Genomic DNA, 27637 nt, shown 5'->3' with positions numbered 1-27637 from the left:
ATATATTATATATATGTGTGTGTGTGTGTGTGTGTATGTATATATACAACACATGAATGATTCCACAAAGCTTTCTCCCTAATGCTGTATGGCTCTATTGTATGATATGTTTGAAAAAGCAACATTAGCTACTACAACTCAGATGGTGTGGAGGTACATTGCTCTGACTATAGTGTAGAGGGTCATGGGTTTGAGATGTGGGACTGATGTTTTTTTCATTAATGTTAAATGACCAGAATATATGATATGTTTGTTAAAGCATCACAGATTCTCACATCTCTGATGGTGTAGTGGTATGTTGCTGTGATTGTAGAGCACAGCATCCTGGGTTTGAGACTTGACAGGGCTGACTATTTTCTTGCTGGGCAGAACAAGGTCTGATGGCTACATAGGTTCATAGGTAAGTACTAGGCTATCTGCCCAAGGGCATCTATAAGCCTAGCCAGAATGTGTTGGCTTTCACCGCCCCCTTAGATTAGTTCCCTGTGCATCGGTCCAGCTGAGCCATTAGTTCCCTGTGCCTCTGTCCAGCAGAGCCACTGCAGTGATCCCCGGGGTAAATTTTCTATTTTCCATCCACTCGTCAAGGTTTCTCTTGAAGAGTGTTAGTGAGGGGCTCTGCCTAATGTAGATTGGAATCCTGTTCCAAAGCATGGGGAGTCTCTGGGACAGGAATCTATACCTCCAGCATGCCCTATTTATCATTGTGGTGAGGTTTAGATCCCTATAGCATGTGGCTCTTGGGGTTTGTTTTTTTTAGGTGGAGCATGTCCATCAATTCTGGGTTGGACATGGCCTTGTATGTCAGGCAGAGATCACCTCTGAGTAAGAGGTATGCAACCGAGTACAGCTGGAGTTTCTTCAGTCAGGCTGCATAGAGCATATGTTTGAGGCCAGTAATCCTCTTGGTGAGGTACTTCTGTGGTCTTTCCAGCTGTTGCAGGTGTCTTGTAAGGTACATCCCAAATGGGGTGTTGTACTCTATGATGGGTCTGATGAGTGATGAGCAGAGAGGCACAATAACCTCTTTTGTTCTTGATGCGAACCCTTTTGTGATTAGGTGGGCCACATAGAAGTATTTTCTAACCACCTTGGCAATATGATTATCAAAGGAGAGATTACTATCTACTTGGGTCCCCAGATCCCTTATTACATTTTCTGTATTTAGGGGACTACCATGTATGTGGTAGTTCGCAGGTACTTTGTTTTTTCCAAAAGGGATGACTATGCACTTTTTTGCATTTAGCTTGAGGCCATGATTTTGACACCAGGTATCCATCTCAGTGAGACCCTTCTGGAGGATGTCTGAGTCAGCTGGAGAGTCAATTAAGGCCCCCAGTTTGTAGACGTCTGTGAATTTGGTCAGCCATAGTCCTCCTGTGCTTGTCTGTACCTCTGAGAAGTATATACCGAACAGGAGGGGTCCCAGGACTGATCCCTGGGGTACGCCACTTGTAACTGGTTTAGAGTTGGACCTAGAGCCTGCAACTCTCACTGTGTGGGTTCTATCCATGAGCCAATTGGCAACCCATATCATGACGTAGGGGTTTATGTTCAGGCTGGTGAGCTTGTCTATAATACCATAATGGGGAATGGTGTCGAAAGCCTTTGTGAGGTCTAGATAGGCTGTGCGGACCTCCTTTCCCTCATCTAAAGCCTTGGTAACTGTCTCAAAGAAGTCCACCAGGTTTAGGAGGCATGATCTGCCCTTAACAAAGCCAAACTGGGTAGGGTCCATTGTTTGAAGGTGCCCAATGTCTCTGTTAATGAATTCCATGATGATGCACTCCATAGCCTTGCAGACCAGGCTAGTCAGGCTTATAGGATGATAGTTCCCGGGGTCCATTGTGACTCCACTTTGTGGAGTGGGATAACTGTTGCTGTGTGCCACTCTATGGGTACATAGCCTGTAGAGAGGCTGAGTTTAAACAGTGTGTTTAGGTGAGGGGTTAGTTCATTTTGGAGCTCATGTAAGACACAGCCTGGGACACCATCTGGTCCCATTGAAGCTGTATTTTTGGCTTTGGATAGGGCTGTTTTAACCTGTGTGTCAGTGACTATATTCTTCTGGTATGGTTATGGGCCCTTTAGGGGATGAGAGGGGGGGTGAAGTTTGTACTAAACCTGTCTGCCAGAATGTTGGCAATAACAGTCGGTTCAGTGTATTTTGTGCCATTCTTCACTAACTCAGAGCAGATCTGAGAGTTTCCACTTAGGTTCTTGACATAGCTAAAGAATGCTTTGTGGTTATCTTTGTAGTCCTTGGCAATTTTTCTTTCGAAGCTAGCCTTGGATGATTTTATGAGGGATCATAGTTTCTTGTTGATACTGATCAGGGATGTCTTTCCTTCTTGGGATTTTACTCTTTTCTGCACTAGTTTCCTCCTTCTATTGTATAGCTTGCTTATGGCAGGGGTCCACCAGACTGGTTTCCTTTTCTTGGAGGAGTGAGTCTTGGTTTTGCTTGGGATAGCACGATCCATGCATTCTTGCAGGTGCTCATAGAGTGCCTTTGTAAGGGATTCAGCAGCTTGGACAGCATTGTCCTTTAGCATGGGGGATGTGAACCTTTCCACCTCAGTCTTAAGTAATGTGAAGTTTGCTTTTGAAAAGTTTTTCACGGTGGTTTCCTTGATTGGGGGTGGGGGTGGAATGTGGGTATCCAGAGTGATTAGTCTATGGTCTGATTTAACCAGCAAGGGTTTGACCTCCAGTGTAGAACACTGGTCGCTCATGTTGGTGATGTCCAGGTCCAATATGTTGTCACCTCTGGTGAGGGTGTTGACCAGCTGATCCAAGGCGTTCGAGTTTATAAATTCTAGGAAGCACTGGGCAAGGGAGTTAGTACTTGAGTAGTTCTCCCAGTTAATGTTTGGGTACTTGAAATCACCCATTATTAGGGTGTTTGGTAGGACTTTCATATTTTCCAGTGTCTCCAGAAATGCGGAATGGGGGTCCTGGGTCATGGTGGGTGATCTGTAGCAAGCTACAATTTGAATTGCAGTTTTGCCCGTTGTTAGTTGCACGTGGATGATCTCTGAGGCATCGTGCTGTGCCACTAACCTGGAGGTGTGGGTATCCTTGATGAATATGGATACACCCCTACCTTTTGTGTTTTGGTCCAGGTTCTGTGGCTGAAAAGTATGGTATGAGTTATAGCCTGGTAGTGCTGAGGTGCTCTCTGGAGCCTTAAACCAGGTTTCTATTACTGCACAGATATCAATGTTCTCCAAACTGAGGAGTGCCTCGAGTGCATGCATTTTGAGGTTTAGACTTCTGGTGTTGAGTAGCATTACCCTCACTATGGGGGCAGCAAAAGCCTTGGCCAGTATTCGAAAGCCTAAGGGTGACAGGTACAAGCCATCTCTTGTGAAGCAACGTGGCTTATCAAGCATGTCATCCCAAGTGGACAGATACTGGATCCCCTTTGAATGATACCAGAAACTTAGCCAATTGTTGAAATTGATCATTTTTTCTTTATACTGTGGCATTATTCTTGGTGAGGGCAGAATGCTACTCAGGGTCGGGGTCATACCGGCCTGGGCTACGTGATCAGAGAGCTCTACCATGTCTCTTTTCATGTAGTCCAGGGAGGTATGTCTCAGGTCATTCACACCAACATGGACAATGACAGAGTCATATTTGTACTTGTTCTGGAGTGACCTGAGTGCTTGTGTTATGTGGCGGATCCTGGTGCCCGACAGGCAGCTAACTGTAACATTCTCTTTGTCCAGCCTAGTTGGTGGGACATCAGTGTACCTAACTATAGAGCCACCTATTACTAGTGTGTTGGGTATGTTATTTTGCCTTAAGGGCTGTGATTGCGTGGCACACTGATTATGTGAAGTATGTGTTTCACGGTTTGTGATGGGGTGTGGAGTGGTTAAGGCACTTTTAAGCAGTTGTAAATGGGTTTGCATGCTGCTAAGTGATGCCAAGCTATGGTTAATCAGATTTAGCTTCACTTGGCACCACTTATTCCCACTTACCCCGGCGCTAATTTCTTTAAAAGAAAAGAAAAAGGGGTGATAGGAAAATGGTGAAAAAAGGGGCATGCAGAGGGAAGTGCAGTATGAAAGGTCACTAGAGATGTGCAGGATGGGTGTAGGAAAAGCCCATAGTTGTCCATTTCTTCTACAGTAACAGCTGTGAATTTCTACAGAATTATGAGGTGAATTTGGAAGCTCATACCCCTGAGACAGGGGTGAGGACAACAGTAATGTGTTGCCAAGCCAATTGGACCAGATTACATGTGTCCAGTGGACATGTGTGGAATGGACAGCTATGTATGGGGCATAATATTTGGGGGGAACAGATGCCCTTTTTTTAAGGTGAGAGTGGGATGTTGGGGAAGGATAGTAGGTATATTTGGGGAGGTAAGTTAGGTAGGAAGACAGACAAGACAGACAAGACAGCAGACAGGGGTGCTATATGACACATGTGGGGGGGGGGTAAACATCTTGGATGGGAAAGGTGGTTAGGAATCAGATGCCCATGAGCCCCCAAATGGATACAGTGGGACTGAGGTCCCCACCCATGGGCAGTCACCAGTGCACTTTCACGGCCCCAAAGGTGGCTGTGCTGGGAGCTGGACAGGAGGGACAGGCTGACCCTCAATATACACCAGGTGGCCCTCAATCTGGCACAGCTATCCACCAAACTCCTTTTGGATGGTGCTGCACACCAAGCCCTGGACCTGGCTACTCATGACGGTTTCCTGTCCATGCCCACTCCCGGAGGGGGGTGGGCCCCGTCCCCTGAGGCAGTTCCACCTGAAGGTGGTGTAGGACCAGTGGAAGAGGAGGTCCCAGGTTGGGTCCTAGATGTGCTGGGGCCTGGTGCCATGGCCAGATGAGGTGGGACAGGCAGATCCGCCGGGATCTGCCTTCCCAGATGTGATATGGTGTTGAGGTTTTACAATATATGTTGGTTAGTCATAAACAACACATTTCGAAATTAGTTTTAACAGCATGCATGGGTGTTCCAATTGACCTCATAAAACAGATGTGAAACAGTTGCATAGCAAACAGAAGACATGCTTATGTGGAACCACAGTAAGCATTGTAATGGCATGCAAGTTACATTGATAGTAACAGGCCACCAATGATAGTATTTGAACAGGGAACATTAATAATCAAACAACTCAATATTTGTAGAACAATAGAACACATGTCCCAACAGTAGGTTTGGAGAAAAACATACCCGTTGATTATGTGTATAAATTATTGGTGCAGATAGGGTGAGGGAGAGAGAGAGAGATGTCAATTAACAACTGTATAGGCTTAAATTGTTCACAAATGTACTGATCATTACTCTACTCGTTACTCTCCAGGTATGACCTCACTTTACATCTACCTATGGCCTGGGGTTGAGCGCTGGAATGTTTATACACAGTGTATTACTAAAGCCTTCTTAAAGCTAATACATACATTTCCTTACCAGTCAGACCTGTGGAAGAAATATCTGTTAACGCTACCTGACTGTTTCTACACATATTCACATATTCAAAGATACATATGTGACACTGACAGGGGTGCCCTGCACTCATGCTGTGTGTATGTGTGTGTTACTGCCATACTCCACCTGGATTTCTATCTATCACCCAGGTATTGGCAGCTGTGACCACTAGCCGTGACAGCGTGATACTTGAGGGACATTTATCGGAAGAAACCGCTTGGTGTATGTACTTATCTTGCTGTCATTTGCAGCCTTGTGGTTGGACAGTGGAAGTGTTGTACACAGTGTATTAGTACAGCCTTCTTACAGCTAATAGAAACATTTCCTTATCTGGCAGACCTGTTGAGGAAATTTCTGTTAACACTACCTGACTCTTTCTACACATATTCTTGGGTGAAATTATGCATACAGCTTACTACCATTCCCGGGATTCGAACCGTGCCTGTTTGTGCAAAAAAGGTTGTGTTTCATCACAATGAGCTATTGAGTAATTGGTGTCAGCTGCTTAACTGTTTTCTGCCTAATACTCTCTTGGTTGGACAATCTGACCTTGTAAGTCTGACATTCATGCATGGCAGATAGTTCGTGTACTGTGTATCAATACTGTATTAATACTTTGACATATTATAATCTGGAAAGCAATGGTTAACACAGTATAATACTTTACACATTACTATTCAGGGATCAGATCTTGGTGCATGGAACATTTCATATAGTTGATCTCCTGTTTTACAGCTCCACAATCTTTGTCAGATGAGCTTCAATTAATTCATGCTGTCAGAGCCATATTTGCTGTGCAGAACCTGTACACATTTAGATTCATACCACCACATACCAAAGTAAACACAACAGTCTGGGGTTTTTAGTTGTATTGAAGGGTACTGACACTTTTATTGATAGATATCCTGTACATCACTATTACTCTGCTAACGTCATTTATTTATTACACACAGTACACATTTTAACCTACTGGCAGGTGACATTCTACTCCTTTCTATTTATTTGCCCTGAATACTGCAAGCTGGATTTGTACTCATCAGCTTCCCAGCGCAGCCTTAGCAACCTGCTGGCATGGGTGTCTATGTTCGCAGCCCTCTCATCTGCAGCTGTACAGGAGATAAAGAAACATTTATGCATACCTATTGATCACATACACAGGCTGGACTTTGGTAAACACCAATTGATACAGATATTACACACTGCTGTGACATTCTGTGCCCATGCGTCCTGGGTCCACTGGTCCAAAACCTTCCTCTTCCTATGCTTGAGGTCAGCAAAATAGTTCTGGACCTGCTCACCAGTTCGAGGGATGCCAGTAGAACTGATGAGATCATGTGCGAGACGGTCTCAGGCCTCCGCTTTGTATTGTGAGCCCTGTTACTGGCCCTGCAGCAGTCTCTCCTCATGGTCTTTCACTAGGAGTCCAGCCATGACCCTAGACTCCTGAATCCCCCAGCGCTGCGCCCGAAAGTGTGATCCCTCTCCTCTGACAGCCATAGTGCCTGCAAAGATGAGCTACAACTGGTTATGGCTGTATTCCCACCTGCAAGGTTTAAATAGGGCCATATTCCCACCCTTTACCATCATTGGACCATTTTGAATATGCTGAGCTAAGCTAAGTGACATGCAAACCCACTTAGCTAAGGTTAGCAGTGCTTAAAGGGTTAGATTTTGAGCACTGCTTACCAATGCACAAATCCACTTAGCTGGGCTACTTATTGCTTAGCATTTACATTTAAGCAATGCTTACACCAGCTTAGTATAGCTGAACACTACTTAGCATTGCTCAGATTTCATGTTATAGATTATCAGGATTGTGGGATTGAGTCATCATTACTGACATATTATAATTTTATGTTTACCTTCCATGCCATCCCCCTATGTGCTTCCATTATATTATATTCTTGTGTGACTATACTGTATGGGGCATTTGTGTTAATATGCAGGTTTCACATTTTTTCTAGACTGACACCTCACTTTTGGACTTGCTACACTACCCTGGCTGACAAATATTATTTACTACCTCATTTAATAAAACAAAAGAATTTTAATACTGCTTTCCCATGTAAAAGTGAACAGACTTCATTGGGGCTCAAACCATGAATGCCTGCACTCAAAGCGGAAGCTATAACCACTACACAATCTCACCTTGATAGCTTTAGCTGTATATTTCTATTTAGCTCCTTGGGATATTTAAGCTATGCTAAGCTCAGCTGCACACCGCCCACACCCACTCAGCTACACTTAAACTTTACTTGGGATGGAAAAAAAATAAAATGGATTTTAATTTTCTTCTCACTTTAGGGGTATGCACATACCTCTTAGGCAGGACATCCGGACAACTGCAACATACATGGCGGGACTCTGGCCACAACTGGGAACACTGTTTAATTGTTTCCTCTTGGAAACATGATGGTGTTGAGTTATTTGGTATGCCAGCATTTACACCGGCATACCGATCTGGACATCCTGTGCAGGTCTATACTGTGAAGGGGTGTGCCTGTCTGTTTCCTACATTTCAGTGTCTGCGGACACTGTTATTATTTCCATTTGTGTCCCCGGACACTGCTAGTTTCCAAAGTGCCATAATGGCACTTTCTGAGTGCAGAGGGTGTGTTAAGTGTGGGACCACTGCTGGGACATGCCCCCTGCACTTGTTCATGTCTCTTGTCCATGTAGCCTTACAGCAGTGCCCCTTCATAAATATGCAAGGTGCACAGCTGTGCTATATGGATCCGAATCTCTCTGTGCAAGAATAGTGATATTCTTGCATGGATTTTATTGAATCCCAGGGTTTGTTTTCTGTTTACACAGGATCCATTGAAACAATGTATGGGTTATATTAATTCCAAGTATTCAGTATGAAGTTAAGCTAAGGGATGTATAAATGATTTCAGAAAATGTTAATTATTTCTGCAGTGCTGAAGCATAGCTTCCTCATATTTGTATGATTTTAGACTGTTTGAGAATGCAGGAGAAAAATATTTCAGACTTTTTTTTTTTTTGCATCTTATCTAAGCCTAAATGCCTCTTTGGTTGTCCTACATACACACATAGCTCATCAGAATTAGTAAGCAATCTTCACACAATCATAATTTAGTTTGTATTTATGGTTAAATTAAAAATGATGTCATTTTTCCAATAAACGATTTTCAAGTATACTCAAATACATGTAAAAAATGCAAAGACTCTGCATTGTACTGGAAGACACTGCGCTGTTTTTGCATTGCTTTTCTTATCTAATGTGAGATTTTGAGAATGCAGTCTTAGCACAACAATTTTAATCTAATTTGAGACTGTTTATTTTCTTAACAGGAGTGGATCCCCAGCCAAAGGCTCTGTCAACTCGTATTATTGCTGTGGTTTGGTGGCTTTTCACCATTGTGCTAGTAACAGCCTACATTGCCAGCTTTGCTGCTCTGCTGAACACAAAAACACAACAGCCAAGCATTCAGACCTTTGATGATCTTTTGAAACAGAAGACACTTGCATTTGAAACTTTAAGGGAGTCATCTACATACAACTTCTTTAAGGTACAGTTTTCTGTTTTGTTTTTTTATATACTTCTGTTTCCTTAGGATAAGAATAGGTATATATTACTAGTCTATTAAATAACTGCTGATTTTTTTAGGACTTGTTTTTTCATGTTTAATGATCTTAATACCGCCACTCACCCAACCTCAATTGTACAATATGCTGATGATGCTTCCCTAATCTGCTCCGTCCCCACTATCAAAGAACTCCAAGAAAAAACTCAGGCAGCCCTCCCCAATATTGAAAATTACCTAACAGTCCATCAGCTTATACTTAACCCCCCCAAAAAAAAGCTTATGGTATTCCATCATACCTCAACAACTAACAACCTACGTCCTATCTATATTTCCTTTTCCAATGGCACTAAATTAGAGCCCGTTGAACACACAAAACGTCTTGGTGTCACAATTGATAGTGGATTTAAGTTTGACAAACACCTTGCACTAACAATTCTAAAGGTTCATGTCAAACTGGGATCACTCTATAGGGCTAAAAATATCTCACTGACCATATCAGACTCACAATAGCTCAAACCCATCTATTATCTTCCCTTCTTTACTTCTCTCAAATATTTACCAATCTTCGCAAATCTGACCTAAATATTCTTGAATCTTGCTATAACAAAATTGCCAAATTTGCCACTAATCAGTCTCAAAGATCTCACCGTTGTACTGCCCTTCTCCAGCTAAATTGGTTACAGCTGCCACATCTTCTTACTCTGAATTAGCTACTAACTGCCCCTACAGTCTTATACAAACCTGACAAGTGGCCAGCTCTATCTGATCTTGTCCAACCCTACAGTAACCTAACATCCCTTAGATCTGCTGATAAAATATTATTGAAGGTTAATAAAGCACAAAACTCACATGGCATCTCCTTGTACTCTCATATCATTGCCAAACACTGGAACTCTCTACTACAACATATTCTGTCCATCAATGATGCACATACATTTAAACATACCCTAAAGAAATATTTCTCCAAAAAATAGGTTTTGCTCCTGTTCTCACCCAGACTAAATACTTTAACCCCTAAATGTCCAACTGCTTTCTTTACACCACCCTTTCCCAATATATCCTGGCTATTTAAGCCTTCTTACTCTCAGTTTGTGTCATGTTACCCCCAAAAAAGTATGTCTTATTAACATGTATTCTGTTTTATATAGGTTCATATGTGTGTACTAGGCTAATGGCCCTGGAGCTTTTGCAAGCCTAGCCCATAGTATTACCCGGGCATCGTGCCACCCGACATTAGTTCCCAGTGCATCTGTTGAGTAGAGCCACTGGAGTGATCCCTGGGGTGAATTTTCTATTTCCCATCCACTCATCAAGATTTCTCCTGAAGAGGGCAAGTGAGGTGCTCTGCTTGACATGTATGGGAAGTCTATTCCATAGCATGGGCAGTCTCTGGGTTATGAACCTGTTCTTCCAGCATGTTCTGTTGATTTTGATAATGAGGTTGAGGTCTCTGGAGTGTGTGGTGTGGAGGGATTGGGATTTCTTTAGATGTAGCATTTCTAACAGAGCTGGGCTAGACGTGGCTTTGTAAGTCAAGCAGAGATCGCCTCTAAGTAGGTGATATGAGACAAAGAATAGTTGGAGTTTTTTGAGTCTATTCATATAGGACAAGTGTTTAAGGCCTAGGATCATCTTTGTGAGGTACTTTTGTGGCCTCTCCAGTTGTTGTAGGTGTCTAGTGAGATACATGCCAAATGGAGCACTGTACTCAGTGATTGGCCTAATGAGGGAAGAGTAGAGGGAGACAATGACCTCTTTCTTCCTGGATGCAAAACCCTTAGCAATGAGATGTGCCACATAGAAGGACTTTCTGACCACAGTGGCAATGTGGTGGTCAAAAGAGATGTTGCTGTCAACCTGTGTTCCCAGATCTCTTATAACACCTTCTGTGTTCAGTGGACTACCATTGATGTGGTAATTCATGGGAACAGAGTTTTTCCCAAAGGGGATGACGACACATTTTTTGGCATTCAGCTTAAAGCCATGGTTCGAACACCAGTCGTTGATCTCAGTGAGGCCTTTCTGCAGGATGTCAACATTACCAGAGGAGTTAATAATAGCTCCCAACTTGCAATTATCTGTAAACTTTGTCAGCCAGAGTCCCTTTGTGTTGGCCTGGACTTCAGAGAAGTAGATACCAAACAGGAGAGGACCCAGGACCAAACCCTGTGGGACTCCACTCGTGACTGGTCGGCAGTCTGACTTGGAGTCAGCTACTTTCACACTGTGGGTTCTATCTGTGAGCCAGTTTGCAACCCACCTAGTGATATAGGGGTTGATGCCTACCTTAGTGAGATTTTCTATGATTCCTGAGTGGGGAATGGTATCAAAGGCCTTGGCCAGATCAAGGTAGGCTGTATGGACCATTTTGCCTTCATCCACAGCTCTGGTGACTGACTCAAAGAAGTCGACCAAACTGAGCAGGCATGATTCTACCCTTCACAAAACCAAACTGTGTGGGATCCAGAGTTTGGAGATTTCCTGTATCCTTGTTTATTAGGTCCATGATGATGAGTTCCATAGCTTTGCATATCAGACTCATCAGGCTAATGGGCGATAGTTCCCAGGGTTTGTAGTTGCTCCTCCTTTGTGGAGAGGGATGATATGGTACAACTGTTTATATTGTTTGATATAACTACCATTGTTACTTTGTTTTTAGATACCATGTTAAGAACCTTGCAGTTGAATTTCTATTCGTATTAGTTTGTGCACGCTAATCATTGTAATATTCATATGTGAAATGTAAAAACTATGTAATCTTCCTTGCAGCTTTTCTCCCCGGGTCTCCGCTAGAAACGGGCTCTTGGCCTAGTCAGACACTACCCGGTCAACAAATGAAAATAAATAAAATAAATAAATGTCTGGGGCATTATTTCAGGATATAACCTTGAGAGAGAGAGAGAGAGAGAGAAAAAGATCTGTGAGTGAACCACAGTAATTAATAGAGATTTATTTTATTTTATTATTTTATTTTATTTATATTTGTTGACCGGGAGTGTCCGACTGGACGTAGGTCCATTTTCAGCGGAGGCCCGGGGAGAAAAGCTCCACAGTTAAAATAAACAGACAGTAGTTACATTGGATTACATAGCGATTAACAATTTACATAGCAATTACTTACAACATATTTACAGATGAAGAACATAGTACATCAGTAGACAACAAGAATCTTTACCTGTCAAGTACATAACAGACATTAACAAGTGTTACAATAAGAAGTTCCTGCTGTATAATAAGTACTAGGCTTATGAGCATCTGAGCTTGTTATAATCAAGGTAGTTAGTGGAGTGGAAAGGAAGGTAGTGGTTGGATGGGGTGGGTGATATTAGAGTGGGAGTTGCAAGGGCAAAGCCAGCATGTTTTTAGGTGCGCTTTTAGTAAAGTTTTGAAGTGGGTGCATGATGGTATGGAGATAATTGTGGGTGGGAGGGAGTTCCATAATTTGGCTATGGCACAAGAGAATAGTGCTTCACCAGCAGAGTTATTGGCTTTAGTGATCTGCAAGTGATTTTTGTTACTGGATCTTAGTGGTCTAGTGGTGCGATAGGGTTGGAGTAGATTCTGGAGGGATGAGACATTTAGTGGATGGTTTACTAGTTTGTGGGCGAGTGAGAGTTGATACCATTGAAGGAGGTGAGGGAGTTCAAGCCAGCCCAGTTCAGCAAGTGAGAGAGAGTGGTGACTACGGTAGGATGCCCCTGTGGCGAATGTGGCGATAATGAGATAATATGTAAAAGCTGAAGAAAATATTTGAGATTCAGTGTCGTGACTGCAAACACATTTTAGTATGAACATCAGTGTATATTGTTGCAATTATTTTCATGAGGAAGTCACATATTACTTCTTTTGGCTTCCTTTGCATGCCTTCCTGCCAGCCATTGACTGCTCTGAATCTGGTCCCATTGCTCCACTGCTCTATTTTCTCTTTGTGTCCCTGATACTACCCACTGAGGCTGGGACCCCCCCCCCCCCAGTGTCAATCTGGGAAGATGAAGTGGTATTGAACAGAGTAACTGATAGCATCAAATGTTAAATACGTCTTTGGGTGTCCTTCATATGCATATACGTATGTTAAATGTCATTTTGGTTGTCCTGCGAGACATATTTTGTATGCCCGAACCAGGCGGAACTACTGAAGTCATGTGTATCACTACATGTAGTCCCAGTTTGCTCTGTCCCCACCGCCACCTCCACAATCAATGACAAATTCTTAACAGCAGCCTGCCTCTACATTTTGTCACCACCCCTATCAGCAAGGAAATGTCAAATCTCTGGCAGAAACATCCCTCTGTCCCAAAGTGAGAGGGACAGCAAAAAGCCATTCCTTCCTACCACCATTTAGTTCCTCCAGCACCCAGGACACTAAAGGAGGAATAAAGCTCTGTCTGTGACCCAGGCAGCCCACATTTGATTAAATGCTTGGGCACCTTTTGGAGCTGTTATGTTCAACTCTTCTGAAAGGGAGGATCAGGGGATGCATGTTCATGTAAAAGCTCTATGCTAGAATCCCATGGTGGAGACAAGAGATCTCCAGGGGAGGCAGGGGATCACACAGAGGTGCTGTCTACTAGGAGCAGAGCTATAATTACATTGTATACAGAGGCATGAACATAAACAGTAAGTCCTGTTGTACACTACCAGAATTCAAATTAATTAAGTCAGCACCAAAGCAGGTTCAACCTCAATAGCAGCCAAACCCATGTAAGAGTGCAGAAGCAATCTTTATTAGCAAGGCATTGTTGCATAATGACCCTTAAGAAGCTTGTAAACCAGTTTCAATGTCCTATGACATCTTCCTCAGTACAAGGGTGTTGGATTTCATTTTTGTAATGTTTGTGCACATAGCAACTCAAGGAAGTAACAAGCATTTTTAGCACTGATTCCTGGTTTATTGCAATACCCCTTGAACACTATGGGCAAGATTAGGGGTCTGACAAGGATAAACAAAGAAAACCTCTGATACCTGCTTGAGTGATAGTTCATACGAAGGGCTCTCACCCACTGGGTAGGAGGGCCCCAATTGACAGAGGAGAGCAGGTAGTGATGAGATGTCTTAGAGAATTAAAAGTTCAGTAATCTGGTGCAAGGCTGTACCAGAAAGGATAAAATTCTAGAGATGGTAGTACATAAGTTGAAGAGGGTCTGGGATATCCAGGTAGAGGCAGCATTAGAAAATGGCGATCATGTCACTCTATGGGTTACACTGGGGAAAGGATATTTTATTTATTTTATTTTGATTGTGTTAACCAGAGAAAAGCACTAATTTCATTGGACATATTTCACTCTCAACCTGGGACTAAACACGATAGATACACATGATTACTTACAGAGTGACTGACAAAACACAATATGTACATGCATTATATACAGAGTGGATATCAGAGTGGGAACGCTGAAAGAAACACAATGAAAATTAGAGCCAGAAGAAGCCACACAGATGTAAGTAGGGTTGGATGAGTTTACATTGTATGACTAGACGGGAGTCAGTTGCATTTTCTTTCAGTCTTACAATGTACCTTTTGTTCTGATCTGGTGCAATGGACAATTGCTGGAAGAGGATGCAACAATAGCAAAAATAAAAGAGAATACTAGTTTCTGTACACAGGAAAGAGAAGCTAACAATTACAGCACAAGGAGTAAATGATCTTTAAGAAAAGAAGGGAGAAATTCCCACGTTTTAGGTTCAAGGACTGAGAAAACATGGTTTGTGCGGTGAAACTTTGTTTAGGGGTTTGAGCAGAGGACCTGAGTGGTTAAGACTTCTAATGCTGTAAGCTGTTGCATGCATCTCTGAAAAGTTAGGAGGCAACTGGGAGATGGTGTCATTCTTGATAAGTTTAAATAGAGGAAACGCAAGTAGAAAATCATCATATTGCCTCACACGTAGACAGTTATTTTTTAAATGGTTTTGCAATGATGGTGGTTATTTCTTGGGGAGAGAGTAATGAATCTGCATATGGCATTTAAAATAGATTGAATAGTGGAAGCATTTATTTTAGAGGCAGCTGCAATTGGAAGGAAACCATATTCTAGCTGAGCCAGGAAGGTACCTTTACCTATGTCAGTCCTACAGGGTCTGGAAAGAAAATGGGAGATCCTATTAGCCCATAATAGGAGAGAGATGATTTTTTTGTGTGTACTCCAGGTGGAGATGGAAATTTAGGAAAAGGTCCAATCATATAACTAGGTGGTTGAATTTAGTGACATTTTCATTAACATTATTGCGATTATTGTGGATTTGTAGAGGTCAAGAGATGGAAGTGAACTTTTGCTAAGTACCAAAGATCATTGTTTTTGTTTTAGGGGATTTGAGCAATTTTTTTTTTTTTTTTTTTTTTATCATTGGCCCATTGAATAAGGACATGAAAATTAGCATGAAGTTTGAGTTCAAGACAGGAAGGAGAATGTTTAGAGCATAATAGTACCATGTCTTTGGCATAAATCACTGTCTGTAATGCAAGAAGGATAACCATGTACTTTTCTGTAGTCAGCCTTTTGTCTATGGTGTTTGGATGTTATATATTAGATGCTATACCTTCAACATGCTCCATTAAAATGGTGTGTGTGTGTGTGTGTGTGTGTGTGTGTGTGTGTGTGTGTGTGTGTGTGTGTGTGTGTGTGTGTGTGTGTGTGTGTGTGTTTTGCACACATCCATATGTTTACCATTCTCTTGCGACAGCTGATAATTTCCTGACATGTGAATGTAACTCATCTTCAAATAAGCTTGTTACTTTGGTTTGCATTAATATTTTTTTTCTTCATGATCTAAAGTGTGATATCATTTTAACACATTCTCCAGACATGCATCATTCAGAGTTTTATGCGTCTTAACTCCATATCTTGTGTATCAATTTTAATGTACAAAAATATACAGTAAACTGAATTAGAAGAAAGGCAGCTAATTTACATCAGATTATGATGCTTTAAGTAGTTAATTCTTCCTTCATGATATTTTTGTTCTTCTAGAAGATATACTAATTTCTGTATTTTTTTTCCAAAGATTTAAGTGCTGTAGAATGTTTGGTGTTTATAAAAATCTCATGAAACAAACTGAAATTGCATGAATCTGCAGATTCTTTACAGTTTTTATTGGTATCATATGTTAATTCGTGCTATCCCAAATAGAACCAAGACGCTGTCCTCCAAAAAAAGGAAGCCAGTCTGGTGGTCCCCTGCCATAAACAAACTGTACAACAGAAGGAAGAAACTGTTGCAAAAGAGAGTAAAATCCCATGAGTGGAGGAGCTCCCTGGTCAGCCTCAGTAAGAAGCTGAGATCCCTTATAGGATCCTCCAAAGCTAGCTACGAAAACAAAATTGCCACTAATTCCAAGGACAACCACAAAGCATTCTATAGCTATGTCAAGAATCTCGATGGCAACACCCTAATCTGCTCTGAGTTACAGCACAAAGGCAAGAAAATTACAGAACCAACTAATATTGCCAACATCCTGGCAGATAGGTTCAGTGCTAACTTTGCCCCCCTCTCACCCCCTAAAGGGCCCATATCTATACAGGAAGAATGCAGAGTCCCTGTAACCACAACTACGCAGGTAAAAGCTGCACTCTCTAAAGCCAAAAACACAGCATCCATGGGACCGGACAACATCCCAGGCTGCATTTTACATGAACTTCAGAACAAACTGGCTCCCCACTTAAGCACCATGTTTAATAATAGCCTCGCATCAGGCTTTGTGCCCACTGAATGGTGCACAGCAACAGTTATCCCACTTCACAAAGAGGGAGCCACCACTGATCCCGGAAACTATCGACCTATTAGCCTGATGAGCCTGGTCTGCAAGGCCATGGAATGTATCATCATGAACTCATAAACAAAGACATTGGTAACCTCCAAACTCTGGATCCCACCCAGTTTGGGTTTGTGAAAGGCAGATCATGCCTTCTGAACCTGATTGACTTCTTTGAGGCAGTCACCAAAGCCATAGATGAGGATAAGGTGGTTCACACAGCCTATCTTGACCTCGCCAAGGCTTTCGACACCATCCCCCATTCTGGAATTATAGCTAACCTCACTAAACTAGGTATAAATCCCTACGTCACAAGATGGGTTGCCAACTGGCTCACTGACAGAACCCACACTGTAAAAGTTGCAGACTCCAAATCTGACCTCAAAGCAGTGACAAGTGGAGTACCACAGGGTTCTGTCCTGGGACCTCTCCTGTTTGGTATCTACTTCCCTGAAGTACAGGCTAACACAGAAGGCCTCTGGCTAATGAAGTTCACAGATGACTGCAAACTAGGAGCCATAGTCAAGTCCCCAAATGATGTGGCCATCCTACAGAAGGGCCTCGCTGAGACAGATGCTTGGTGTCAGAACCATGGCCTCAAGCTCAATGCCAAAAAGTGCAGTGTCATCCCCTTTGGTAAAAACTCTGTACCCATGAACTACCACATAAGCAGCAATCTACTTAACACCGAATGCGTGATAAGAGACCTTGGGACCCAGGTGGACAGTAGTCTCTCCTTTGATAGTCACATCGCCACAGTAGTCAGGAAGTCCTTCTGCATGGCACACCTCATCATAAAAGGGTTCTCATCCAGGAAAAAATAGGTCATTGTTCCCCTCTACTCGACACTCATTAGACCCATTATAGAGTACAACACCCCTTTTGGAATGTACCTCACAAGACATCTGCAGCAGCTGGAAAGGCCACAGAAGTACCTCACAAAGAGGATTACTGGCCTCAAACAAATTCCCTACACTGACCACCTCAAAAAACTCCAGCTTTACTCCATAGCATATCGCCTACTCCGAGGTGATCTCTGCCTAACATATAAAGCTATGTCAAACCCAGAGCTGTTGGACATACTACACCTAAGGAAATCCCAATCCCTCCGAGCTACATGCTCTAGGGACCTAAACCTTATCACCACAATAAACAGGACATGCTGGAGGGATAGATTCCTGTCCCAGAGACTTCCCATACTCTGGAACAGGCTACCCATCTATGTCAAGAAAAGTTCTTTATTAGCACTCTTCAAGATGGGAAATAGGAAATACACCCCGGGGATCACTTCTGTGTCTCTGCTCGACAGTGGCACAGGAAAATAACTTTCTTGGGTGGCGTAAGCCAGGGAACCTTGTTGGCTAGGCTTACGCAGGCCCTTGGGCCAATAGCCTAGTACCTACCTATGAACCTATAAGAAGAAACAAGATATGAAGTCATTACTGAGTTTGAAAGCATAGTTCATTTTGTTTACTGGAGTTGACCATTTATTGGTTAAGTGTTGCTGAGACAAGTTATGTTACAAAGTAGTACTTTTGTTATTTAATTAGGTAAGTCCACTAGATGTTTGTTCCTTTCTAGGGACAATCCAGGAGAAATGTTTAGTTAAGTCACTTGCTTATAGTCATACAATAGGAAAATAGAGGCTGAGGGAATCTAACCCTGGACTACAGGAAGCAACTCATTAATGGCTCATAGCTTTAAACCTCTGCACTTGCTAATAGAGAATTTCTATCAGTTGGCAGTTCCTCTGTCAAAACATGTTGGAACACCATAAGCAAGCACAACATTCAGGTCTCTCCAGTGAAGTGTGATCATCCAGTGTTTCATCTCTCAGGCCCCTGCTTTGGCACCTAATGGATACAGGTAACCTGTAAATGATTCATCTCCCAGGCCCGTGCTTACACGTATCAAGGGAATCAGAACTCGTCAAATATTTGGGATGCATGGCTAGGCTTAAAAAGGCCCTTGTGGTCATTAGCCTAGTAAACACCAATGAAACCAATGAAGCAGAAGAGAAAGATGGGGCAAGTCAAGAGGGAGTTTGTTAATATAGATAGAAAATAGATGTGCCAGAGTAGAGCCTTGGGGATGTCTTTCTGCAGTGGGATTGATGGAGAGGTTGATGAAATTCACTGAGAAGTGACAGTTAGATGTGTAGTTTTTGACCCAGGCAATGTGTCATTGCTAATGCCTATTTCAGTGAGATGGTCTAGGAGAACTGAGTTTGCTTGGAACAAGGATATGGATAGATAATGGTGTTGTCTTTTATTGGAATGGAGTATAATGAGTTGTGAATAGTTTCTAAACAGAGTTAGGTGATGAAGGACAAACTGTGGAAACAAAGCATGAGCTTAGATGCAGTACTTAGGGCTAATTACAATTGCTGGAAGAGGATGCAAAAATAGCAAAAATAAAAGAATACCAGTTTCTGTGTACAAGAAAGTGATTCTAACAATTACAGCACAAGGCAAGATATTTCAGAAATGGAAGGGAGAGAATGGAGAGGTAGATGAGTCACAGTAGAAGCAGAAAAGCAGAAATAATACAAAAGATATGAGAGCAGCAAAGGCACGTGCTGAAACCGAGTTGGAAAAAGAAGCCAGGTGGGGGTCCAAAGAATTCTTTAGGCATACAGCAGAAAGAAGGGAAGGACAAACCTAGCCAGGCTGCATAAAGATAGGAGCAAGATCACAGAAGTCTAGGAAAAATCATCAGTGTTTAATGAATTTATTTATTTAATTTATATTTGTTTAATGGGGTAGTGAATTGGTCAATATTGACCAATATCAGGCTCAGCTCAGGTGAAATTCAAAACATTTCACAAACAGAAAATACAGAAATGTAAGCAATAACACAGTAGTTTAGACTAATTACATAAAAAACTGTGTATATACATTCCAGTGAACAAGCACAGTGCAATGTACAATCAAGCAGAGTGTAATATACGATATATATATATATATATATATATATATATATATATATATATATAAGTTTCTAAAGTGGGTCACTCTTCAGTGAATCTTGAGAGAGGAGAAGAGACTTGGAAAGGAAATAGGTTAGGTGGTATGTCCTGTGTTGATGCAGGAACATTTGGCTTGGATGAAGAGTGAAGGGGAAGATACCATACAGGGAGGGAGGTAGTGGAGGTGGAACTGCAGAATGAGCAGCCACTAGGTCAGAAAAAACAGGAGGCTTAGAAGGGCATAAATCCCCTAAGGGAGGACAGAGTACAAGAACCAGATGAGGTGCCTTCATGGATCCTCAGAAATCTGGTCAGTGTTCTGGTATATCCCCTGAAATTTTTTTTATATTTTATATTATAATGTTTTTTGCCTCCCTAACTGCCCACCATCAGACTCCTCTCCCACTTGTCAAAAACTCTTCCCTCATTCAGTTGATGTCCACACTGAATGGGTGTAAGAGATGACAAGAGACAGGTTGCCATGCAGGCTGGTAAGATAGTTCTTTCGCCTTGGCCTGAGTCCTGTTTCTACATTTCCTGTTTCTACACTTCCTACAGAAGAAGAGGTACGCCCTTGTCCCATTGACAACAAGATCTAGATTAACCTCCCAGACCAGGGCAATCCAAGTGTAGAATGATAGGCTAAACCTAATAATTGCTATGAAGGCCGGCTTCATTGGCATTGAGGGATAATGTCCTGACTATGACCCAGATGAACTGAGTTCATTAGCAGCTCAGGCATCTGCTAGAACCGGTGTAGGGAAAGAGTGGGAGGATTAGATTTATCCTGCAATGTTCCTCTCAAGAGCAGCAGGGTCAGCTGATCATGTTACCATGTAGTGGCATAGATGTGCTTCACAGAAGTTCATTCTACACCAACCCTTTGGATCACAACATACATGCATGCATGGGGAGTAATGTTTAAGAGAAAATTCCTACCATCTAACATAGAGATGACAGTTCACTTTCATAATTCACTTAACTCTTATCTCAGGGTATGAATGAGTTGTAGGGCTGACATTCCAGGAAATGAATGGCTCCACTGAACATTTTTGAGAGATGGACTTAATAGTCTTGAACAAGGGGCCTGGCCCAAAAAAAAGTAATTGTTCCCTAAGTCATGGAACTACATGATATGCAAGTTGTATCATATTAAATACAGGGCTAAGGTACAATTCTACTAACCCTTCTGCTCTCCTGCCAGTTGATATATACAGTCTCATCTGTAAAGAAGCCAGCACTCCCTTACCCAGTGGATGTGCAGTAGAAGCTACCTTCACCATCTTGGTAAAGGATGTTGTGTATATTTATCCAGTGTTACATGCAATGCACTTGCTCATCAATAAAAGCCAATAAAGCACAGGTTAAACAGCCTCCCTCTCTCAAGGGTAAGCAAGCCAGCACTGACTGCTCATTTCCAGAGTCCCCCACCCAGTTTCCCCTTCAGCTGAGCTAGATGAACATGGATCATTTGGGTAATATTCAGGGCTTCATCCCCTTAAACAATGGAGCCAGCTTTCCTGACAGACATTGTTGATAGATTGTGGATCAGTGTGGAAGTGCCTGAGGACTGGAAAATAGCAAGTATTATACCCTAGTGTGAGGGAGCAGAAAGAAACCAAAGAACTATATGTCTGTTAGTTTAAGAGCAGTAACAGGGAAAGTGAAGAATGAACTCCTGAGCAAAACGCTGGTTGCTTACCTAGAAGCCAAAAATCTATGAGACAACTGATCTGACTTCATTGCCATTAGAAACTTGGCAAGACAGAACAAGTAAACAGGGTCTACTTTGATTTCATGAAATAATTTTTTCTCAGTCCCACACAGATAGCTGCTGGGAAGAGTTGGGGTGCAGGATCAGGACTAAGGAACTATATTGTGACATTATTCTAGTAGGACACAGATGGTGATGGTGACGTGGACAAGGTCAGGAAAAAGTAGAGTGACAGGTTCAACTTCGCTGGAGTAAGTCTTGAGTCCAGTACTCCTCAGTGTGTGCATTTCAGACACACTTAAAGGAAATGAGAACAGGATTATCCTCTTTGATGATGACATAAGGTTATATGTTACAGTGCAGGACATGGGGAAGAATTTAAGCAAAGAATAGGAAGGGCTGACTAAATGGACTTAAAGATGGCAGCTGAGGTTCACTGCATTAAGTGCAAAGTACTGCCTCTAGGCCAGAGCAACCCTGGTGTGAATTATCAGCTTCAAAAGTGGAACTGATGACAACAGAACTGGAAAAGTATATAGGGGTGCTGATGTCAACTAGACATGTCCACAAGAAAGCAATCTGAGAGGGCAGTCACAGCAGTCAACAGACTGCTTGCATGTATCTTCAGGAAGATAGGCTTCTGAAGCATAAGGTAATACTACCACTCTACCAGGATCTGATCAGGCCACACCTTTCTTGAGAATTGTTCACAGCTCTGAAGACAAGGCAAGGAGAAGGATGTCAGGCTGCTGCAAGAACTCCAAAACAAAGCCACCAGAAGAATACACGGGACAGAGTGGGAAATGGATATAACTAGAGTCTACAGGAGAGCTTCTGATTAGACACCAGGAAAAAATGGAGTAGCATGATCTGGCTGCACATAATTATCCTAGAAAGAAATGAAAATGTTGTGCTGAAAAGAAAGAATGAAGGAGGGGCATAGGCAGCAGAATGTAGGCCCGACTACTTCCCAGATTTTCAAAAGTATTTTCTCAAAGAAGGTTATAAACTCATGGAGCAAACTATCAGAATTGATGATGGAGAGGGAATCCACAGAGGCATACAAAAAGACTGAAATAGGTGGAGGGAGTAAGGAAAGATAGGACAGAGGAAATGTATACTGTCAAACCAAGAAGAAACTTCACAGTGTGGAGGGTGTGCTGTTCACTTCCTGAATTATGTTATGCACTTAGTTCACTTAATAAAAATCAAACTGTAAAATATAACTAAAATACATACTACAAAATAATCAAATTGAAAATAGTAGGTAGTCCACAGTTGAGTTAAAATGGAATATCTTTTCACACAAACAAGCGATCCTAGTTGAGTATAATGAAGAGCATCAAAAACATTCCTTATTTATAAATAATCAGGTTGTTTGGAGCAAATGAGTAGTTACAGAGGGTAGTTCTGTTAAGAGCAATCTTCTTCTTCCTTCGGCTTTTCCCAGTTAGGGGTCGCCACAGCAGATCACCAGTCCACTCATGATTGGCAGTGGAGTTTTACGGTGTTGAGTTGCCAGCCGGGTACCCAACCTTCCACAGAAGGTACACACACACATGCACTCACATCTAGGGCCAATTAGAGTGTCCAATCCACCTACAACATGTCTTTGGGATGTGAGAGGAAACCAGAGCACCCAGAGGAAACCCACATGACCACAGGGAGGGCATGCAGACTCCGCACAGAAGGCACCCCAGCCGAGGATCGAACCAGAGAACCTCTTGCTGTGAGGCGGCAACGCTAACCGCTGCACCACTGTGGCCGTCCGGTTCTGTTAAGAGCAATAAAAGCATTAAAATCATTTCTTTAGCCAAGTCCCCCTTCCCCCTTAACATCATAGTGTAAACAGAGACTGTGCTACCTAAAACTAAAACTGAAAAGCTAGAGACAAATTACAATCTAAGACCAGTTTATTAACACTTTGTATAGGCTAACCAGCTAATCCAAAACTTTATTAAGAGACTAACTAAAAAATGACTAACTGACTAACAAAAAGATCAACCACTTGACATCTACCAGAATAAATATTAATATTTATACAACTTTTAACAAAAGGTCTCTTTCGTATCAGATAAATACTTCATCAGGTTTGTATGTCAAAAACAAATCACAATATGAATGAACATGTGTATAGATATACAACTGAAAACATAAGTAGGATGAAAAACATAAAAATAATTACTAAGCTGGAAATACAGTGATAAATGGTAAAAATAAAGCACTAAGGCCATGAGGATATGTTAAAGTGTGGCATTTAACTAAGAAAACACTTTGAGTGTGTAAGAGTGCATTCAAGAGTAATTGCAACCTCTAAAACAGAAAATGAAAAAGACTAGGCCCATGCACATTGTGTGCACTATCAGACTTTCACTGCCTAAAAGGAAAAAGTGTAATAAAATGTTCAGTTTAAAATCTAAAGTAGAATTTGATGTGGAGCCATCAAAAATGATTAATGTATAGATGAGCCACCTAAATTATGTCCTTTATAACATTGTAAGTTAGTTCTAAAAGAAGCCAACAGTGTTTGATATTTGTTTTTAAATACAATGTAAGCAAATAATGTCAGGGAAACGAGGAACGAGAAATACTGTCCGCGGTAAAAAGAAAAACAATCATCAACTTACATGTCAATAAGTAAAGAAGTACTGTTGCTGGTTATGGGGAAAAACTATTCAATTGCAGTTCGCAGAGGGTAATTAAACCGGGAGATAGGCAGCTAAGGATAGAATAGAAAAGACTTTTACTTTAGTTGTGAGGTAAACTGGGAATGACCAAAAAAAAATTATAACAAAAAGGAGTATATGCTGATTTACAGTCATACAAAACCTCAAGTTTCCATAGGTAATCAGGGGGGTGGGGCTGGGAAAAATAGTAGAAAGAAATAGGGTCCTGGCAAGGTGTGCGCGTCACTGACAGCTGAAATACAGTGCAACAATCAACAGTGTAGGAATGCAATTATGCAGGAAATAATTTAGTGCAGTTTCCAGGGGTGGTTTAGGTTGCAATTAGTGTCTTAGTATGATCTGACTCTTACTGATACAGATGGGAGAACTAATGAAGGCTCTGTGAGGGTAGACAGAGGTTATGTGGTTACTGGTTGAGGGCTATAGAGAGAAAAAGAAAGGGGTAGAAAAGGAATAGTATCATAAGAGGGTGGGAGACAATCAACAAGAACAGAGGTAAGAAATCAACTTAAAAATAACCTAAGAATTAAACAGCATGGGTTATAACAGCATTCAAGATTAGAATAGACCAACTGTTTAAAAAAATGCAGTAGCAAGCTAAAAAGAAGTAAGGATAAATAGCAAGTAGTTTAGCATAGCATTACCGCTTTAACACCACAGTCTCTGAGTATTCAGTATAACTCTGAGTCTATCTAACACTATCTACACACAGCCGTTATAAGAATTGTACAAAAAAGCCAATAAACTCTATTTGCTAGCACATTAGAAGAAACAAAACAAACACATTTAAGTATTGTTTAAGACTGGAGGACGTTTGTGTAAGACAAAAGAAACTAAGTAAATGTAGCTTATTCAGTTTGCCATGTCTAGCAGAGTGCCAAATATACTATTGCTTGAAAAAACAGTAAAAAGTGGCATTAACAGAAAGTCCAGTCAGGCATCATGAAATAAGAAAAGAACGAGATAAATAACAAATACACAGCCTTGCAATTAAGTTTTACTCACATGTTTGGCATACGTCGCACAAGTAGGGGATATCTTATTAAATAATTGAAAAATGGTGCTGTTGATGTAACCTCTACTTATAGATTAGCTCTAGGTACATAGGTGGGTGGGGAGGAGTCGGCAGATATGTGGATGATTGTAAAGCGTGCAGTATTATAGTAAGGGAAAGAAACCAGGACCAAAAGATTCACGATAAAAAGAAAAACAATCAACTTACACGTGAGTAAGTAAAGAAGCACTATTGCTGGTTATGGGGTAAAATTATTCAATTGAAGTTCACAGGGGGTAATTAAACCGGGAGATAGGCAGCTAAGGATAGAATAGAAAGGACCTTTACATTAGTTGTGAGGTAAACTGGGAATGACCAAAAAATTAAATTATAACAAAAAGGAGTATATGCTGATTTACAGTCATACAAATCCTCTGTTTCTGTAGATAATCAGGGGGAAGGGGCTGGGGAAAAAAGTAGAAAGAAATAGGGTCCCTGCAAGGTGTGTGCACCACTAACAGAGTTGAAATACAGTGCAATAATTAACAGTGTAGGAATGCAGTTTTCCAGGACATACTTTTGTAAAGTTTCCAGGGTTGGTTTAAGTAGCAAGTAGTCTCTTAGTATGATCGGCTCTTTACTGATGCAGATGGGAGAACTTATGAAGGCACTGTGAGGGTAGACCAAGGCTATATGGCTACTGGTTAAGGGTTGTGTGTAATTTCCAGGGTTGGTTTAGGTAGCAAGTAATCTCTTAGTATGATCAGCTCGTTTCCTATGTACAGTGACAAAGTCCTGAACCAAGAAATTGCTCCTTGTCAACAACAGTACTAGCTTGCTAAGTTCAATCACATATCTAAATGCTGCTAATATAATTCTGAATATCATATACTTCTTCCTTTGGGATTTTGATAACTAAACACAAATCTCTTACAATCTACCAAGGGATCTAACTCAGTCCTGAAGAATGTATCATGATCTGGACGTTCTCTGTGCTTACACTGAAAATTCAAAAAATTGCATCTGAGTATTGGGAGCCTTTTAACTTTTACCTGAGCTAGCACTTAAGCACAGAGATATCTCCCCATGTACTGTCTCTCTTCTGGTCATGAACAGTTAATTTCTCAGTATCGGTATCAACCTGAACAGAGTCATCCATCTCCATAGGTCTCTCTTCCCATCTCAAGGTCCACAAGATAGCATACACTGCCATACTCACTGCTGCTGTTTCACTGTACTCTGCAGTGAGTCTCTCCGTCTGTACCCCCATGAGTAATGAGAAGGCTCAGCTTGTTTTATCACCCTTTTCATCTGATAAACTGCACTCTGCAAACACTGTAATAACCACATCTGCCCCTAATGTGGATTGGCATAACACACAAGCTACACTCCTGAATTGTCAAACTCAAAAAACCCACCTTCTGTCCTGAGGTGTGAAATTTATTAATATTTACATTTATTTTATATCATAAAAAAATCAATTATTTACACTCAATTTTGTAAACATTCATACTTAAAATTATTTACAAGTTTATCATCATCAAACCCTTTTTCCCATTTTTCTACATGGGGTTGGGGTGTCATGTCAACTGTTACCATCTGTCTCAGTTCAGTGCCGCTCTCCAACTTTCTTTGACAGCCATGCCCAGTTGTCACAGGTCTTCTATCGCACAATCCATCCATCTCTTTGCTGGATACACTTGTTTTCTTTTGCCTTCTTCCTGTCGGTCCCAAATCTTCTTCACCAGACTATCTCCTGATTTTCTGCACATGTGCCCAAACCACAGTGATCTGTTTCCTTTTACCTTTTCTGAAATTGCAACAACTTTGGCTTCTGCTCTAGTGTCCTCATTTCTTCATCTGCCCCACAGTGTACATCTTACCACCCATTATAGACACATCATCTCCATCACCTCTAGCTTTCTCAACTGTTCTGCCTTCACTGCCCAGGTTTCTATACCATACAGTAGTACAGGTTGCACCACTGTTTTGTACACCTTACTTTTCAGCTTCTTTGGCATTCTTTTGTCATACACTACACATGACACTAGCTTTGACCTCCTCATTCAGACTATTTTTCTCCTCAATCACCCCTCCCAGATACTTGAATCTATTAACCTGTTCCACTATTTTCCCTTAAATATCAGTTCTCAGCTTCTTCTTATTTCCCCCATTTACCGCCATTACAACTGTTTTATCTGTACTCAGTTTCATCCTGTGTGCCTTCAGTTTTGCATTCCGTTCCCCTTTCCCTTGCTGAAGTTCTTGCTCAGAGTCTGCCTGTAACCCCACATCATCTGCATACAGCAACTTTGTTGATCTGTCCCCTCCAACCATTCTGCTGATGAAGTACAACACCAGTATGAGCAGCAGAGGTCACAGAGCTGAACCCTGATGCACACCCACTCCCACTGTTTATACTTGCGTCATTAGGTCCTAGTACATAGCCTGCACTAACTTTCCCATTGTTTCTGGGACTTCAAACTACCACAGGACTGCCCAACTCAGCCTTCTTGGGA

The 27637-nt window shown here is 41.6% G+C and overlaps 1 protein-coding gene across 4 annotated transcripts in view; it reads left to right on the top strand.

The window, feature by feature from the left end:
• Positions 1-27637, top strand: part of LOC122794523 (probable glutamate receptor) — a 1137906-nt gene that overhangs the window by 1053016 nt on the left and 57253 nt on the right. For all 4 annotated transcript variants that reach the window (XM_044062989.1, XM_044062987.1, XM_044062988.1 and 1 more), the window contains exon 8: positions 8773-8990. In XM_044062989.1, the coding sequence (XP_043918924.1) occupies positions 8773-8990 (218 nt within the window). The remainder of the gene's footprint in view (positions 1-8772; positions 8991-27637) is intronic.

Source organism: Protopterus annectens, chromosome 2.part1, assembly GCF_019279795.1.
Source record: "Protopterus annectens isolate FY-2018-M chromosome 2.part1, PAN1.0, whole genome shotgun sequence".
Taxonomy (NCBI): Eukaryota; Metazoa; Chordata; order Ceratodontiformes; family Protopteridae; genus Protopterus; species Protopterus annectens.
This window is presented reverse-complemented; position numbering and strand designations above follow the sequence as displayed.